The sequence below is a fragment of the Danio rerio genome, chromosome 7 (genome assembly GCF_049306965.1).
Source record: "Danio rerio strain Tuebingen ecotype United States chromosome 7, GRCz12tu, whole genome shotgun sequence".
Classification (NCBI taxonomy): domain Eukaryota; kingdom Metazoa; phylum Chordata; class Actinopteri; order Cypriniformes; family Danionidae; genus Danio; species Danio rerio.
The window spans coordinates 57114192-57132994 of NC_133182.1; the positions used below are offsets into that span (position 1 = coordinate 57114192).

An 18803-nucleotide genomic window follows, 5' to 3' on the forward strand; every position below is an offset into this window, starting at 1 on the left:
TGGTTGGTTGGTTGGTTGGTTTGGTTGGTTGGTTTGGTTGGTTGGCTGGTTATTTGTTTGTTTGTTTGTTTGTTTGTTTGTTTGTTTGTTTGTTTGTTTGTTTGTTTGTTTGTTTGTTTGTTTGTTTGTTTGTTTGTTTGGTTGGTTGGTTGGTTGATTGTTTGGTTGGTTGATTCATTGATTCATTTAAAAAAATTTTAGTGTCAAGTCTGTTAAATCCTAGAAAGTGACTTTTGTTTGGCAAATGAGTAGAAGCATGAGGCCTTCAGTCTGAGTGTAATGTGGTTACAGTAGTAGAACAGAGAAGTCAGGCTGCTCTAAGATTAGTGCGTCTCAGAGAGTGTGTACATGCCAGTGATGTCCAGCATTCTCAGAGGCACACCATCACGAAAACACTTCTAGAAAAACCACTCACAATTCCATTTATGATTTTTACAATGGTCAATTATGAAATGAGACACATTTTTGTCCGAAATGTTTAGTGTCACAAATTCTTTCTTTATTGTTATGTAAAAAGGGAAGGAGAACGTTGACACATTTACTGTTATAGGGATAGTTCACCCAAAAATTTTAATTCTTCTTCCATCATGGAGATTATATTTAATAATTTTCATTTTTTAGTGAGCTATCCCTTTCAAAATCACCCAATTAAATTTGGTAAACAAAATCAGACGCAATCAGTCCAACTTGTTTTCAGACTTTTTTTAACAAACAATTTTGAAAATTTGTTAAGATTTGAAAGTTCAATAAAATTAAGCACTTTTAATAATGAAAGTCTATAAATAATACCAAAAAATTTATTTAGCTTATTTTATATATTTTAAATAACCCTAACCCTAGGTCTCTCTCTCTCTCCCCTAACCCTAACCCTAACCCTTCTTTATATAAAAAAAAATCAAAAAGTGCTTCTCAAACAGTTTCATGCATGAGAAGTTATTTATGACTGGTTGTTCTCTATTAACAGGTGAGGCAAACAGATAATTTTAGACCGTGGTGTCACAGCATTTTATTGCTCAAAACAATTTACACAGTGTTACGTCTCACTGCATTTAACTTTGACAAACACCACAGTTGCACAGTTCTTGTCATTTCATAAATTATTTGAGGTGAGAACGTTTCACTATTCGACACACTGTGTTGGAGTGTGTGAGAGAATTCTGACACAGTGTGTAGAATTTTGTCACCAAAGCACATTTAGCTGCTGACCTCTGACCTCCGTCAGGTGCTGTAGAAGAGAGTCAAACTGAGCATGTGTGTCTGATAAACAGCTGCATGACTCTCTTTCTCTCTCTCTCTCTCTCTCTCTCTCTCTCTCTCTCTCTCTCTCTCTCTCTGTGTGTGTGTGTGTGTGTGTGTGTGTGTGTGTGTGTGTGTGTGTGTGTGTGTGTGTGTGTGTGTGTGTGTGAGAGAGTGAGTGTTGTATGAGCTTTTCAAATTGCCTAAACATTAGTGCAGTCATTAGACCTCAATATGTGTATATACATGTTTATGTCAATGAAAAAAGAGATGGGAGAGGGGGGAATATGTGTTTAACCCAGCCTGATCTCAAGAGGAAACTTAACTGTTTGACATTTTGTCAGTTTAGTGGCAAAAGTGTATAATTGTATGATTTTATGGCTAAACCCCACCCTTAACACCCAACTGTCATTGCTGGATAAGCAAATCGTACTAGATTGTACAAATGAGATTGTATGAATCCATATAAATTAGCCACTGAATCATAAAGTTATGAATTTCTTTATCTTAGGATTAAAAGGTTCTATTTGATATTTTTTGTGAAAATTGAGTTGTTCACATATTTTTATTAAATTACTATATTATGACTACAACTTATTTACATTATGTAATGTTTTTTATAAGTTGTTTACATTTTTAAGACTTTTTATTTAAAAACAGAAAATGTTTTATCTAAAAAGACAAACTTTAGCTTGGCTCTATAAGGTTCTTTTAATGAGCCATTCGGCATTTCGAATGCATGCACGAGGACCATCAGCTTTTCTTTGTTTGTTCACAAAATCAGAGTCAACTAAATAATGTCACACCATTGTCACAGAAAATTGAGAAAAAACTTGAAACTGAAAAGATTTGTGTAGACGTGGTGATTTAGAAGCTTTTTTGACATTGAGAGATGAAATGTTGAATTTTACATTGTTGAAAAGTTATTTAAAAATGTATATATTAAATGTGAAATATTTTTATTTGTGTGTATATGGTCAGTGTAACATTTTTCAGTGTTCGTTAAACTAATTTGCTCATTGTCTGGTTTCTTTTAAAGTCTTTATATTTGTTAATAAGCCTTGAAGGGCAAAAACTATTTAATTTATGGGGCATATCATTTAATAAATATGACGATATTAGTTACATAAAGTTAACATCTGCACTAGACAAATATTTCGCGCAGCCTTGTATGCTTAATTTGAAAAAGAAAAAAAAATCCTTCTAAAACATTAAATAAATGTGATAGAAAGCAAAAAAGTGTAACTTCCTCAAACAACATATTGTTACAACAGCAATTTTATTTTTTACACTAAAATAATAAGCAGACTTTTTGTATTTCTTGAAAAGTAATGCTTTAGTGAATGATCTGCCAGTCCTTATAAATCCAAGTGGAAAATGACTGTTTAGAATCAGAAGGTTTTATCTACATTTGCCCTGCTTATTTTATCCCAAATTGCTAATTGTAAGTGAATTTTGATAATGTACATTTAGAGTACATTGACGGTGTCTATCATGTTAATGTATGAAAGAGAACTGTTTACACACATACTGTTTGCTATATGGAAGGCAAAAACTTTGAAGCTCAATATCTCAAATCATTCAAAACGCAGACAGAACCTTATAATTTCACTGTGTCGATTTGCTGAAATAGCATTAGTTTTTAACACTAGAACGGCCCAGGAAAAAAAATCATAGGTTTCTCAGGGTCCTTCTGACCCGAAAGATTTACGGATCAATTACATAAATAAATATTCATTTTTTTATGATAAACTGTATATAATTTTTTTTGTGTGTTTGTGTGTATATTTTGCACTTTATTTTATTCATTTACTACACAAACCCAGAACTATGCCATCATTTGATTAATAGAAAATATTATTTGATTAACAATTAATAAAACTCTGACCTAAATGTAATATAAAAGGTTTCTGGATATTGGTTTATATTTTTTGTAAATAAAATACTGCCATCTGTAGTTAGAGAAAAAAATTAATTGTAATTTCCACATATATCCAGCAGGGGTCCATATTACACAACCATTCATTTTCTTTTCGGCTTAGTCCCTTTATTAATTCGGGGTTGCCACAGCGGAATGAACCGGCAACTGATCCAGCATGTTTTTACACAGCAGATCCCCTTCCAGCCGCAACCCATCACTGAGAAACAACCATACACACTCATTCACACTCATACACCATGGACAATATAGCCTACCCGATTTACCTGTACCACATGTCTTTGGACTGTGGGGGAAACCAGAGCACCCAGAGGAAACACAGGAACGCAGGAAGAGCATGCAAACTCCACACAAAAACGGCAACTGACCCAGCTGAGGCTCGAACCAGCGAACTTCTTGCTGTGAGGCGACGGCATTACCTACTACGCCACTGCGTCACCCCTCACCCATTTATTTTCAGGTTATATTTCTTGATGCTTTTGAAAACTCTTCCTCACAATTGATGATATATATGCCCCCAACAGTCCAAAGACATGCAGTACAGGTGAATTGAGTAGGCTAAATTGTCCATAGTGTATGAGTGTGTGCGAGAATGAGTGTGTGTGGATATTTCCCAGAGATGGGTTGTGGCTGGAAGGGCATCCACTGCGTAAAAACTTGCTGGATAAGTTGGTGGTTCATTCCGCTGTGGCGACCCCAAATTAATAAAGGGACTAAGCAGACAAGAAAATGAATAAATGAATATTCACTAGATTTGTATTTTACATTCTAAAATACATCAAAATTCTGTATTTGTTGTTGTCTGACACACGTTCAATGGTTTACTTTTGCAAAATCTAAAAACAGCACCAGACAACTACTCATGCATTTATGCTCTAGACCCAGGCCTTTGCAGAAATGTAAAAAATTCTACATTCATAATAGGTTTATTTATTTATTTTTTTTTTTTATTTATTATTTTTTTTGGACAAATTAATCAAAATGGTTTCCCTTTCATTTTTAATTTGGGGTCAGTTTGACCCTAAGAAACCTAAATGGTGATTTTCACACACTTTTAAAGCTCCAGTTTTTAATGTGTTTTAAGATAGATATTTTAGGATAAGTAAGAGAGTTTCATGCACCTGAGATGAAGGGAACATATTCACTAATTAAGTTGTGATGTATGAAATACTTTTTCTACTTCTCATGTGGAATAAGAAAATATTCGTTAATGACCACTTTTTAGTCATATCACACATTAAAGTAAATTTTATCTTAAGTCATGCTGTACACAATAGTCTCTGGACTTGCATCACAAACACCAATATTTGAACAACTGATACAAAAAATTATCCACTTTCTTGCCATCTCAGATTAGACGTGGTTATAATGTGATTGTGGTGAAGCAGTGACGCAGTAGGTAGTGCTGTCGCCTCACAGCAAGAAGGTTGCTGGGTTGCTGGTTTGATCCTCGGCTCAGTTGGTGTCTCTGTGTGGAGTTTGCATGTTCTCCCTGCGTTTGCGTGGGTTTCCTCTGGGTGCTCTGGTTTCCCCCACAGTCCAAAGATTTGGTACAGGTGAATTGGGTAGGCTAAATTGTCCGTAATGTGTGAATGTGTGTGTGATTCCCAGAGATGGGTTGCAACTGGAAGGGCATCCGCTGCATAAAAATGTCCTGGATAATTTGGCAGTTAATACTGCTGTGGTGACCCCGGATTAATAAAGGGACTAAGCTGACAGGAAAATGAATGAATGAGTATTGCGATTGTGACTTTCGCAAGTATTTCATTGCTTTGTAAATGATTATTATTACCAGTTGTTGAGTCTCCTCATACAGTTTGATATAGTGATTGGACTCAGAAGCCGCTTCGCGTGATGTCAAATTTAACAGGGGATATATATAAAATAAAAAAAAAAAGAAAACATTCATTGGGGTCATGCTGACCCCATGGGTCGATTTAGGGTTAAGTTCAGTCCACCTTTTAAACCTTCAAAGCGCACTGAATTCCACATTAGAGATGCAATGAAAGAGATCAGCTCCACACACTGTGAAGCTACAAAAACAGACATGCCAAAGCTTAACATTATAGAAATATAATGATAAACTCATTTGGAAATAATCCGAATTAGCATAGCAGTGTATAAGCATGGGACGATAACCATGTTTAAGGTATACCGTGGAAAAAGCAAGGTTTTAAAACCGCTGAAATTTTACTATACCGTCCCTAAGGTTTAAGTAAGACTTTTTATTTAATTTTTTTTGTTTGTTTTTTAGGACAACAGTATCTCCAGCAGAAAAGATCTCCAAAGATGAATTGTAAAAAAAAATAAAATAAATAAAAAGACTGTGTTTTTGAAACAAATGAATACAGCAGAAGTCTTTTATTCATTTGAATTATTTAGTCTGATACATTTACTGCTTCAAAATAATTAAAATGTTTCCCAATATACAATATATTGTGTACAAAGTGAAAAAAGTTTTTGTTTTTTACCTAACCATTTAAAAAGAATATATTTTAGAGCAGTAATCACAATACTGTAATACTGTAATACTGTGAAACCGTGATACTTACATCCAAGGTTATCTTACCATCAGAATCTTATACCGACCCATGCCTAGTATTGTAGTAACAGTGTATGAAGACCTCTGGAGGTTTGAAATAGAAGTACAGGCTTATAAAGAAAACAATGCTAGAAAAACTAAATACCTTAGTATGACGCAAATCAGAAAAAGTTGGGACAGTATGTAAAATACAATTAAAAATAATAGTGTTTTCTAAGATGTAGAAAGTCAAAGTAAAAAAAGTAAACTTGGAGATCCCTACGTTTTTATTTGCATTTTCCATACTGTTCCAACTTTTTCTGATTGACAGTTGTATATACTAAGAAAAAGAAATATTTGTACACTTAAAATCCTGATTGTACACAAAATCAAAGAAGCTGATTGCAACTTCAATAAAAAAGTACAGTCACTTTAAATTCATAGCAAAATCTCATAGCAAAACACAATTAGGGATCAATGCTGTGTGTTTGTGTGCGTGTTCATTCGCAGGTCAGCAGCAGCAGACTAAAGCAGAGCGATGCGAATCCAGCAGTGCTCAACCCATGGAGACACAGAGTGAAGAGAGACTGGATCATCCCACCAATCAGAGTACTAGAAAACAGCAAACATCTCCCTGAAGATCTGGTCCAGGTAAATAGACAAACTACCCAAAGTATTGGTGAATCTTGATTTCTGCTGCGATAGTAGGATCAGAATTTGGCATCAACAACATGGATCCATCCTGCCTTGTATCAACGCTTCAGGCTGGTGGTGGTGGTGTATTGGTGTGGGGGATATTTTCTTGGCACACTTTGGGCCTATTAGTACCAAATAAGCATTGTGTCAACGCCACAGCCTACCAGAGTATTGGTGCTGACCATGTCCATCCCTTTATGATCACAGTGTACCCATCTTCTGATGGCTACTTCCAGCAGGATAACACGCCATGTCATAAAGCGGGAATCATCTCAGACTGTTTTTTTCAAATGGCCTCCACAGTCACCAGATCTCAATCCAATAATGTGGTGGGATGTGGTGGAACGAGAGATTCGCATCATGGATGTGCAGCCGACAAATCTGCAGCAACTGCGTGATGCTATCATGTCAATATGGACCAAAATCTCTGTGAAATATTTCAAGTACCTTGTTAAGACTATACCACGAAGGATTAAGGCAGTTCTAATGGCAAAAGGGCTCCAACCCTGTAGCTACTAGTAAGGTGTACCTAATAAAGTGGCAAGAGAGTGTGTTAAATGCTGGAAAACTATTGTTACGTTGTAAAAGTTCTTTTAACAAATATACAGAATCTCTAGTAGTTATTAGGATCATAAATAACTGACTGAAAACAAGAAAACTGATTTTTATTTTACTACATTGAAATAAAAATATGACAGAGCATGACTTGTATTAAATGAGCAGGGCCTTTACATGGTAAATATCTGTTAAAACATGAGATGTGCCAACCATATGGCTTTAACATGTTTCATGTGCACCTCTTGCAGATTAAATCAGACAAGATTTTCACCGGTGAGGTGATCTACATGCTGGAGGGTCCCGGCGTTGATCAGGATCCCAAAGGCCTCTTTGAAATCGATGAAAAAACAGGATGGATCAAGAGCAAAGAGCCGCTGGACAGAGAAAAACACAAGAGTTTTAAAGTAAGCATGTTTAGGCCAAGTACAGAGAGAAAGACATTTCTGACAACTCAAGTAAAAAAAAAAAATTGTCAAATATGTCTATTGCATATATTACAAGAAATCCATTAGAATAAAATCCATCATTTACCACTCATTTTACTTCACAGGTGTCTTTGTATCAATGTTTGTTTAACAGTCCAAGTGCTATTTACATTAGATTCCAGATTTACAGTTGAAGTCAGAACTATTAGTACTACTGAATATTTTCCCTAAGTTCTGTTTAACAGAAAGAAGATTTTTTTTTCAACACATGACTTTGTCAAGTAGAAAAAAAATATTATAGGAAATACTGTGGAAAAAAAATCCTTGCTCTGTGAAACATCATTTGTGATATATTTGAAAAATGTAAAAATTCACAAGAGGGGTAATCATTTCAACATGGGCTCATTTTAAAAAGGCAGCCCATATACATTTCTGGAGATCACAAATTATGTAGCCAGAAGTATGTATGGCTGTATTTCGTTTTTACAATGAACGATACGGGGCAATATGACGCCATTCCTTTTCGTGCTTACCAGCTAACCGCTCACCTCCGTATGGACGGCTTTTCCGATGTTACCAGTTTGTCTGTTAGTTTGCTACATTAGTCGGCGGACTTGTAATGTGGAGCGAAGTCTGACAAAGAACAGTTTTAGAAAGCAGGTAAGACAAAACAAAACTAAAAAATGGAATAAGCAAGTAAATAACAGGGTGAGAATGTGGTAAAATCAGAAAAGGGCTTTTCTTGTCCTGGATTCCCTTTAAAAACACTACAGTTGGGTTAGGGAAAGTAAGTGGGCGGGCCAATTTGTGCTTTTTTAAAAACACTATTGGTTGGGTTAAGGGAAGGAGAAAGGTGGGTCAGTCGATCAGTCAGTCAGTCGACAGCGGCCTCTGGTGGATTTATGTGAGAACAGCAGGCGCAAATGGCACTCGCAAGAGAAATTTGAGATCTGAAAAAATATACACAGCGCCCTCTGGTGGATTCACAAGAAAACAAAAACAGCAAAAAAAAAAAGTATTTGGCACTCTCCAGAAATGTATTTAAGGGTATATATTCAGAATGAGCCCAAATTTAATAATTTTGACTTCAACTGTACAATGGAACCTAAGAACTTACAGATAGACTGAATCAAGAAGTGTTTGTGATTAATTCAAATGCGTAATATCTGCAGCTTAAAGCCTTTGCACTTTCCCCAAGTGGAGAGAGACTGGAAAGTCCCACCACTATCGAGATCTACGTTCTAGATCAGAACGACAACCGGCCCGAGTTTACTCAAAAAGAGTTCATTGGTACCATTCCGGAATTTTCCGTTCCAGGTAAGATAATCAAAATCTCACAGCATTGTACGTTGATAAATTATCAAATTATGAAAAGGTTAACACTTTATTTTAGGTCACAATTCATGCTAATAACTACTAGCTTATTGACTGTCTATTATTAAGATATGAACTGTTCATGAGTAGTTATAAGGTATGTATCTTTTTGCAAAATGAAATCTGATGTGTTAAAACAGCTTAGAAATCATCACAGCATAGTTATTAACCATGGTTGTGTGTTTGTGTGCGATCAGGAACATCAGTGATGCAGGTTACTGCGGTGGACTTTGATGACCCTTCAACTGATAACGCCGCTCTGAGTTACTCCATCATCGGGCAGGAGTGTGACCCTCCACACGGCATCAACAAAACCATGTTTGGCATCAACAACAAAACCGGAGTCATCTACATACGAGACGTGGGACTAGACAGAGATGTAGGTTATTTTAGCACAGGGCACAATATTGATTTCAAAGGCTTAGGTGTGACGGTGGTTACATGGGCTGGTGTGTTGTCAGGTGGTGCAGTCCTTCAGGCTGACTCTGCAGGTGGCTGACATGTCTGGAATGGGCTTAACCTCTAGCAGCCGCGCCATCATTCACATCTCTGACATTAACAACCACGCTCCCAAATTCCAGCCTACTACGGTATGTAACATCAAAAACCAATTGAAAACATGCACAATCCGAAGTGTTCACTTGATCGTTGTTGTTTTTTTGAGCTCTTGCTCTAATTTTGTGTTTGCAGTACAACATGTATGCAATGGAGAACAAACTGATTGCGGAGGTTGGCAGGGTCAATGCGACAGATAAGGACCAGAGAGGTGGAGATAACTGGAGGATTAAGTATACCATTGTAAATCCTTCAGGACACTTTGCTATCCGCACAGACCCCGTTTCCAATCAAGGCATAATTTCTGTAGTTAAGGTGAGATTACTGAGAAAATATTACTATGATTGAATTATAGACGGAACAAGGTGCAAAACAAAACCATTGGACTTACTTTATATTTATGTTGTTTATAATATATTACAGAACATTTCTTGTGCTCTTGAGCTGGGATTCGGGTAGGGCCAGGGATAGGTTTGGTGGTATGGATAAGTTTAAGGGGGGTTAAGGTGTAAGGGATGGTCAGCCTAAATGTAATTAATGCAGTTATTTATCCAGTCATACACTCTAAAAAATAATGGTATTAGAGCTGACCTTTTCAAAGGGTACACATTTTTAACTAAAGAGACACTTCCTTAAATGTACAAGAGTGCACCTTGGAGGTGCCAATATGGACCCTTTACAGACCCCCTAATAAGTAATTTAAAAGGGTCCAACAACAGACTGAAATGCATGCAAGGTCAAAAAACACTTTCATTGTCTTGTAATATGCATTTTTATTTGCTTATATATCTCAACGACTCTCACATGATTCGTTCAACGATTCATTTGTTCCCAAACTCCGCCTTAGCCTCCTTAGTGCTAATCTGCACTGACTGGTCCGATGACCCAGTCTGTTGTGATTGGTCAACCACGTTCAGCGTGAGACAGAGAGAAATGCCCAGCACAGCTTATCAACAATTTTGAAGTAGTCAAAGTGCAGAGAGTATGTATGAGCCAATGCAGGAGAGCATTAAAGCAATGCAGTTTAACACCAGCATATTGCTTTATTCTTAACCAAAGGTAAAAACAGTGACACACATTCAGTATTATTTCACACAGTGGCAAAAGTTGACTATTCTGAAACTTGATCGCTGCACGTGTGAAGGAACAGCTGACGGTGGCCAATGACAAAAAGCAGAGGTTCACAAGCTCACAAGTCTGTTTAATTCTGTTAACAATCCCACGCATCCCGTTTTCAACGTGTCTTTAGGCGCAATATGCGAATATAAAGAGTTAACTAGATACAGTACAAGCGGTTACAAGTAACAAAACACAAATAAATACGTCCTTTGCAAGCTATAGAAAACAAGTAGGTAACCATTTTAATTGCACTTACTTACACTTGTGAAATGGAGGAAGGAACTGATCCTTCAAGTTCTTGTCAAACTCTGACAAAGTCTCATACATCCTGGTCTTTTCTGATCTTTCCTTTAACAAATGGCTGACGAATCCCCCGTTGTAAGCGTGTAGATTCCAGAAGCACTCGTCAGAAAAATTACGGTACACAGCTGGGGGGATAATGCTGAGGTATTTTTGCAAAAATAAACTTCAACCACTGACTGTTCACAGCCTCATTTTTGGGTAGGGATAATAACATTAATTTTCCCCTCACACTTCAGAGCATAGCTTCTATGTGATTTGATTCAACCGGGATCTGAATCTGATTCAGTGTTTTTCTTAATCTTTTTCTTTTTTACGGGGCTGGGGGTTTCAATGTTCCAGAGCCTGTGCACCCAACAAATGGATGGGGCTTGAGTTCCGTATCGACGTCACACTGACACGTCATTTTCAAAAATCTAAATTAGGGGCTCTTTATGTACAAATGTGTACCTTTTGAAAAGGTACAGGGGGGTACCAGTGACAGCTCTTGTATCTTTATTTCTGAGATTATAAATACAATGCAATGTATTTACACAATGAGTACACAACATATATTTACACAATAAGTACATTGTAACAAATGATTCCTTTCAGTGTCTGATTATTGTATTTAGGGCCACTTAGGGCGTACTCACACTATGTCTTCTGCCTTCAGCCAAATGTACTTATTTAGCCTATGCAGCGAGCTAAACATAAATGGCTTCAGTAAGCACTCGTGAGACAGTGTAGCATACTTTGAAGCTTTACTGATGTACCACTTGTAATATTTCTTCCTTATTTTCTTTGTAAAACTGTAACAGAAACAATAATGACATGAATATACATCCAGTGTCCTTGTACATACATGAATATGACTTTTAAACTACATACTAGCATGCTATAGGCTAGCGCATGGGAAGACAGGTAGCTCTAATTACTTCACTAACAAATATAACATGCAGTAACACAAAAGGTCATAATATTGCTAAACAAAGCTCTAATATATACCTAAGCAAACTAATATACATTAAACTTACAGATCATGCCTTATCAAGGGCAGAATACCAAGTTGTAAGCAGAGACACAGCACGTAGGTCTTTCCACTGCAAGAGCTTCTACAAAATGGCTACTCTGTTCTTCCTATTTCCTGTCACTTGCTGCTTTCCGCAATGTGAACACAAGATGGCAGTGTTCGTTTAAAGAACAATTACAGAGCCACTGCCTTCTAATTCAATAACACAATTTACAGGGCAAATTACTAAGAACCTTTTAATTATAATTTTCTTAATGAAGAAGAAAACATATAAGGGGCAGAATACTCCCCGTCTGACATCTGTAAGAAGTCACACCAACTTAAATAGACCACTGTTTCAAAGGATATGTGAGGCTTTTCAGGTGCAGTCCCTAGAGACCAGAAGGACAACTTCACTGATGGGCCTCAAGTATAGTCTCTTTTCCCCATTTCGAATGACTTTGACTTCAATTTTCCTGACCATGTCATCCTTGCTTGGAAAAGTTCTTGTAATGAGTCCAAGAGGCCAGTCGTTCCTTTTTTCCTGTCCTTCCTTGAGAAGAACGACATCTCCGACTTGTAGATTTGGTTTTGGTGTCATCCACTTGCGACGATGTTGTAATCCACTGAGGTATTCTCTCTTCCACCGTCCCCAGAATACATTCGCAAGATACTGAACACGTCTCCATTGTGCTCTAAAGAGGTCATGATTGTCAAACTGACCCGGTGGAACCGGAGGCACTCCAACCTTTTGTGTGAGCAACATAGCAGGCGTGAGGATCTCAGGATGCTCAGGATCAGTGGAAACTGCTGTAAGTGGCCGTGCATTGACAATTGCAGTGACTTCAGCCATGAACGTCACTAACACCTCATGTGTAAGCTTAGCATTTCCATGATGCAGCAGCATTGCATCCAGAATTCGCCGACTGACTCCAATCATACGCTCCCAAGATCCCGCCATATGTGAAGCGTGTGGTGGATTAAACAGCCACTGACATCCACTATCTTCCAGATAGTTGTTGATTTCTTTATTGTGACACCCCAGTTTACTTACTTGGAGTTCTCGGCAAGCACTCACAAAATTTGTGCCACAGTCGGATCTGAGCAGCTTAGCAGCACCACGTAGGGCAAAGAATCGTCTCAGGGAATTGATGAACGATGAAGTGTCCATAGATTCGATCACTTCAATGTGTATGGCACGAGTGCTCATACATACAAAGATGACTGCCCATCTTTTTGACTCCGCTTGGCCTCCTCGCGTTTTCCTAGTTGTGACAGTCCATGGGCCAAAGATATCTAGTCCTACACATGTGAAAGGAGGATCTGTGTTCATTCTGTCTTCTGGCAGATCTGACATAACTTGCTCTTGCCGTTTGCCTCTTAGTCTTCGACATGTGACACAGCGAAAGATGACAGCACTAACCGCTCTCTTCCCACCAACTATCCAAAACCCTGCAGCTCTGATCGCACCTTCAGTGAAGTGTCTGCCCTGGTGGTGTACTTGTGCATGAAAGTGTCTTATTATGAGCTGAGATACGTGGTGTTTGCTGGGAATAATTACAGGATGCTTTTCATTTGTTGTCAATTGAGCCCTTGTAAGTCGACCTCCGACTCTGAGAAGTTTGTTACTGTCCATAAAGGGACTTAACTTGTAGAAAGGGCTTTGTTTGTGCATGGGATTGTCCTTTTCCATACCCCTGATTTCATCTGCAAACACCTCTCTTTGAATTGCATAGATAATGGTATCCCCTGCTACCTGAAGTTGTTCTTCAGTAAGGTACTTGTTACACTTGTGCCATCCGTGACATATTTCTTCTGAGTTTTCTTTGAAAGTCTTAGCAATGTGTTGCAACCTAGCCACAGCCTTTCTCAAACAAGTCCAACTGGAGAATCTTTCAAATCTTGCAGTTCCGAGCCTGTGTTCTGACAAGGAGGTAGCACATGATACAATCTCCGGGCGAAGTTCAGCATCAGTTTCGGGGCTAATAAGATCAAAGGGCTTTTCCTGTGTCGAACTTTGCCCTGAGTCGGCGAGGAATGCAGGTCCACTGAGCCATGTAGAAAGGGGTAGATGCTTAGCATGCAGTGCTCTTGTGGCATGATCAGCTGGGTTAAGATGTGTGGACACATAATGCCATTGATGGGTCTCGGTTGAACGTTTAATGCGTTCCACACGGTTATGGACATACACATAGAAGCGTCTCTTCTCATTGAAGATATAGCCAAGCACCACTTTTGAATCTGTGTAAAAGTTTACCTCATGCATGATAGTGTCAAGCTCTCCCTGGATCAGTTCTGCCACTTCTACGGCCAGTACAGCGGCACAAAGTTCCAGCCTAGGAATGGTGATATCTGGCTTTGGTGCAAGCCTAGCTTTGCCGAGAAGAAAACCCACTTCACTCTTCCCATTTATGTCGATGAGCTTCAGATAGGCCACAGCCCCAACAGCTTTAGTGGAAGCGTCACAGAAAATATGCACTTCCTTTCTTTGTGCTTCGGACAATGGAATGCATGTGTACATTCGAGGAATCTTAAGATGTTGTAGGTGTTTTAGAGAGTCTTTCCATTTTTGCCACCTCTCTTGTTTCTCCTTCGGTAGTGGGGTATCCCATTCACTGATGTCAGTAGAAATCTCTCTCAGAATGGAGCGACCTTCAATGCTGACTGGCACAGCAAACCCAAGGGGGTCATATAAACTATTGATAACAGATAACACTCCTCGTTTGGTGAAAGGCTTGTCACTGATCTCAACTTGAAATGAGAACTGATCCGTAGACAGGTCCCAACCTAATCCCAGACTGTGTTGCATGGGTGGTGGATGTTGTCCGAGATCGAGTCCCTGCAGCCCTGTGGCTAGATCTTCGTGTGGAAAAGCACTGGTAACGACAGGACTATTCGATGAGATCTTGTGTAGGCGAATGTTAGACTGAGCCAGCATTTTTTGCGTTCTACGTAGCACGTCAATAGCTTGAGTCTCAGAGGTGAATGATTTTAGCCCATCATCAACATAAAAATGGCGCTCTATAAATTCCCTCACATCACTGCCATATTCCTCTTCTCCTTCTTCAGCAGTTCTCTTGAGTCCGTAAATAGCAACTGATGGTGATGGGCAATTTCCAAACACATGAACAGTCATGTGAAATTCTTCCACTTGTCCATCCAAGTTGTGGTCATGGAACCACAGAAAGCGCAGGTAGTTGCGATGGTCTTCCCTGACTCTAAAGTTGTGAAACATTTGCTCCACATCAGCCATAACAGCATATAGGTCACTCCTGAAGCGCAGAAGCACACCTACAAGACTGCTATTTAAATCAGGGCCTTTAAGCAACACCTGATTTAGAGAGACATTTTCACACTCAGCACTTGAGTCAAAAACAATTCTTATTTTACCTGGCTTTTGTGGATGGTAAATGCCAAAGTGTGGAAGATACCAACATTCTTGGTGGGGTTTGATGGGAGGAGCCTTTTCTGCATGTCCTTTTTTGAAGAGCCTTTCCATAAACTCCAGATAGTGGTCCTCCATCTCAGGTTTTCTTTTCAGTGTCTTTCTTAATGACATGAGGCGATTGAGAGTCTGCTCTCTGTTGTTGGGTAAGCGTGGTCGTGGAGAACGGAAAGGAAGTGGGGCTACCCAGTCATTAGATTCATTTTTAGCGAACTCATTTCGCATAATGTTCACAAAAGCCTCATCATCTGCAGACAGTGCTATCTTTTCATCCTCTGTTGTTTGTTTAAATATGCATTTTCCCAGCTCATCTTTGACTTGTGTGCTTTGGACAAGAGGGCTATCTGTTGTGAACTTCAGTTTAGTGTAAAATCTATTTTTACAGGGTGAGAGGAAACTGGGGCGACCATTATCTAGAATATTTGTCTTGTAAGAGTTCACTGTAGGCCTATGAGCTCCTGAGAGACAGACATCTCCAACAATGACCCACCCAAGATCGAGCTGCTGAGCGTAAGGTGCATCATGGGGGCCGTTCACTTGGCGTCGTACCTTGTGAGCTCGAATGACATCTCGACCCAGGAGGAGGAGAATATCTGCTGATGGATTTAGAGGTGGTATTTCTCCAGCTATATGAGACAAATGAGGATGAACAGCTGCTGCTTTTGCTGTAGGTATTTCGCTCCTGTTGTCTGGAATCTGATTGCATTCAGTGAGACTAGGCAGTGGCATAGACACCTTCCCGTTAATATTCTCAATGACAAAGCCATGAGCTCTACGCCCCATTTTGTCTACTGTGCCAGAGCATGTTTTCAGTGTATATGGAAGGACTTCACCATGCTGATCAAACATATCAAAAAAGGGGGACCGAGCCAGTGAGACATTACTTTGGTCATCTAAAATGGCATACATTTTCCTTTTCTTATTCGGTTCTGACCTGTGATATACACTGACAAGGCAAATTTTTGAACAAGACTTTCCTTGCAGTCCTTGACCGCATACTTCAGTACAATTGGACGTGGACACTTTGGGGCTTAGGGGTTCTGGCTCCCCGCCTTGTGCCTCTGTTAATGTTTCGGAGTATGCAACTGTCCACGGGGGTGGACCAGGATGCATAGCAGTAATGTGCATGTCGCTGTTGCATTCTGAACAGCAAATGACATCCTTACAGTCTTTGGCTCTGTGATCAGTAGACGAAAGACACTTGAAGCAGATGGAAAGCTGTTTCAGAAGACTCTTCCTCTCATCTAGTGTTTTCATTCTAAAGCCTCTACATTTGGCAAGTGAATGTGGCTTTTTGTGAACAGGGCACTGTTTATCTGGTTCAAGTGGCTGAGACTGTAACTTATTATAGGATGCGCCAATCTGCGTTTTGTTTGTTGTCACTGGGGCTCTGAACCGTGGTTGTCTTACTGGTGGCCGTTCCGCTTTCATAGGTGCACTGTAGCAGTTTTGCAGAGAGAAGCTGGGATCCATTTTCATTTCAGCATAGCCATTAACAAACTGAACTAAGAAGGTGAAAGGTGGATAGTGAACATCATGCTCTTTCTTATACTTAGATCCTTGGTTGACCCACGCCTCTTGCATGCTATGTGGGAGCTTTTCTACTATTGGGTTTATTCCCCTTGAAGTGTCAAGAAAGCTGAGGCCAGGAAGATAACCTTCGTTTTTGGCTGCTTCGATTTCTAAAAGCAGATCAGCTAACTCCTGTAAGAGGTGGTTGTCTTTGGGCGACACTCTAGGAAAACTCTCCAAACGTTTAAACAAAGAAGCTTCAATGACTTCAGACGAGCCATAATTTCTGTCTAGCCTTTGCCATAAACGTTGAAGACCAGTGACTGGGTCGTTAATGTGTACAGCTCTAACTCTGAGAGCATGCTGAAGGGATTCGCCACTAAGCCATTTAATGATTAAGTCAAGCTCTTCACTACATTTTAGATCCAAATCTTCAGTGGCATTGTGAAACATAGATTTCCAGGCTAAATAAGTCTCCGGTTTATTATCAAACACTGTGAGCCCTGCTGTCAATAGATCACGACGTGAGAGGAGAGTAGCAAGGTGTGATATGTCAGATGTTCTTAGGTTTGAGTGAGGTGGTGAAAACCTGGACTGACAAGCGGGTGGAGATCTGTTGGTGTATTCACATGAATCTGGAGCAGTGTGTGGTTGGCTTGGTTCTACATTATGGCTGTTGTGAGTGTCATCCTCTTCTTTGTCCATTTTTTCTGGTTTCATATTAGTATTATTGTGAAAGTGGCTTTTTACATACTCTTCAGTGCGACTGACAGATGTGGCCGTAGCAGGTAGGTTTGGTGGTTCCACAAACTCTGGCTGTTCCAAAACTGCAGCTTCCAGGACCCTTGCTGCAGCGAGTGCAGCCTCAGCTTCTCCCTCTTGTTTGAGTGCGTTAAGTTTAGCTTCCATACGAGCCTTCTCAACCTCCATGTCTATTTGTCGTTTGGCATACTCTGCTCTAGCGCGGGCAGCTTCAGCGTTGGCTCGTGCTTGTGCTGCAGCGAGGCTGGCTGCTGAGCTACTTGACCGACGTGACGTGGATGATTTGCACTCTGATCTGACTTCCAGTTGTGAAAGACGTGAGCTGTCTCCATGTTTGGACATGTTTGCTAAAGCAATGTTTCTCAAGATTGCAGGGATGCACTTGATGTTTAGACGATCTTTTTACTCTTCTGCCTTCAGCCAAATGTACTTATTTAGCCTATGCAGCGAGCTAAACATAAATGGCTTCAGTAAGCACTCGTGAGACAGTGTAGCATACTTTGAAGCTTTACTGATGTACCACTTGTAATATTTCTTCCTTATTTTCTTTGTAAAACTGTAACAGAAACAATAATGACATGAATATACATCCAGTGTCCTTGTACATACATGAATATGACTTTTAAACTACATACTAGCATGCTATAGGCTAGCGCATGGGAAGACAGGTAGCTCTAATTACTTCACTAACAAATATAACATGCAGTAACACAAAAGGTCATAATATTGCTAAACAAAGCTCTAATATATACCTAAGCAAACTAATATACATTAAACTTACAGATCATGCCTTATCAAGGGCAGAATACCAAGTTGTAAGCAGAGACACAGCACGTAGGTCTTTCCACTGCAAGAGCTTCTACAAAATGGCTACTCTGTTCTTCCTATTTCCTGTCACTTGCTGCTTTCCGCAATGTGAACACAAGATGGCAGTGTTCGTTTAAAGAACAATTACAGAGCCACTGCCTTCTAATTCAATAACACAATTTACAGGGCAAATTACTAAGAACCTTTTAATTATAATTTTCTTAATGAAGAAGAAAACATATAAGGGGCAGAATACTATGCTATCTGAACTGTGCCCAGGCCCGTTTCCTGGATTGTTTGAGAAGTGTGAGTGCTCGGAATCGGGCTCAGGCGCGATTCATTTGGCCGGCCCTGGCCCGGTTGGAAAAGGTGTGCCAGAGCGCAATTAACTTGGGATCCCGAAACTGAAGACGAAAAGTGACTTTTACAGGATTGTTTCATATGGATTTATTAATCCTTCTTACTGTTCAATGAACGTAAACTGTCATACTTTATTAAAGTTGCAAACCCCTCACTGCACAACAGCTGCACTTTTAGCAAACATCCTAATTCCTGCAGCATGA

The 18803-nt window shown here is 39.4% G+C and overlaps 2 protein-coding genes across 2 annotated transcripts in view; one reads left to right on the forward strand and one right to left on the reverse strand.

Moving 5' to 3' along the window:
• The window catches only part of cdh15 (cadherin 15, type 1, M-cadherin (myotubule)), a 46587-nt gene that overhangs the window by 18419 nt on the left and 9365 nt on the right, over window positions 1-18803 (forward strand). Inside the window, 6 exon segments of the mRNA NM_212606.2 lie at window positions 6207-6347; window positions 7199-7354; window positions 8548-8692; window positions 8947-9128; window positions 9211-9339; window positions 9440-9619. Coding sequence (NP_997771.2) covers window positions 6207-6347; window positions 7199-7354; window positions 8548-8692; window positions 8947-9128; window positions 9211-9339; window positions 9440-9619 — 933 coding nt within the window.
• On the reverse strand, window positions 11370-18301 carry LOC141375141 (uncharacterized). The gene is made up of 2 exons (XM_073907359.1): window positions 18215-18301; window positions 11370-17989 (listed from the first exon to the last, which is right to left on the reverse strand). Exon 2 carries the CDS (start codon window positions 17773-17775, stop codon window positions 12094-12096), a length of 5682 nt encoding a protein of 1893 aa, XP_073763460.1. The 5' UTR covers window positions 17776-17989; window positions 18215-18301; the 3' UTR covers window positions 11370-12093.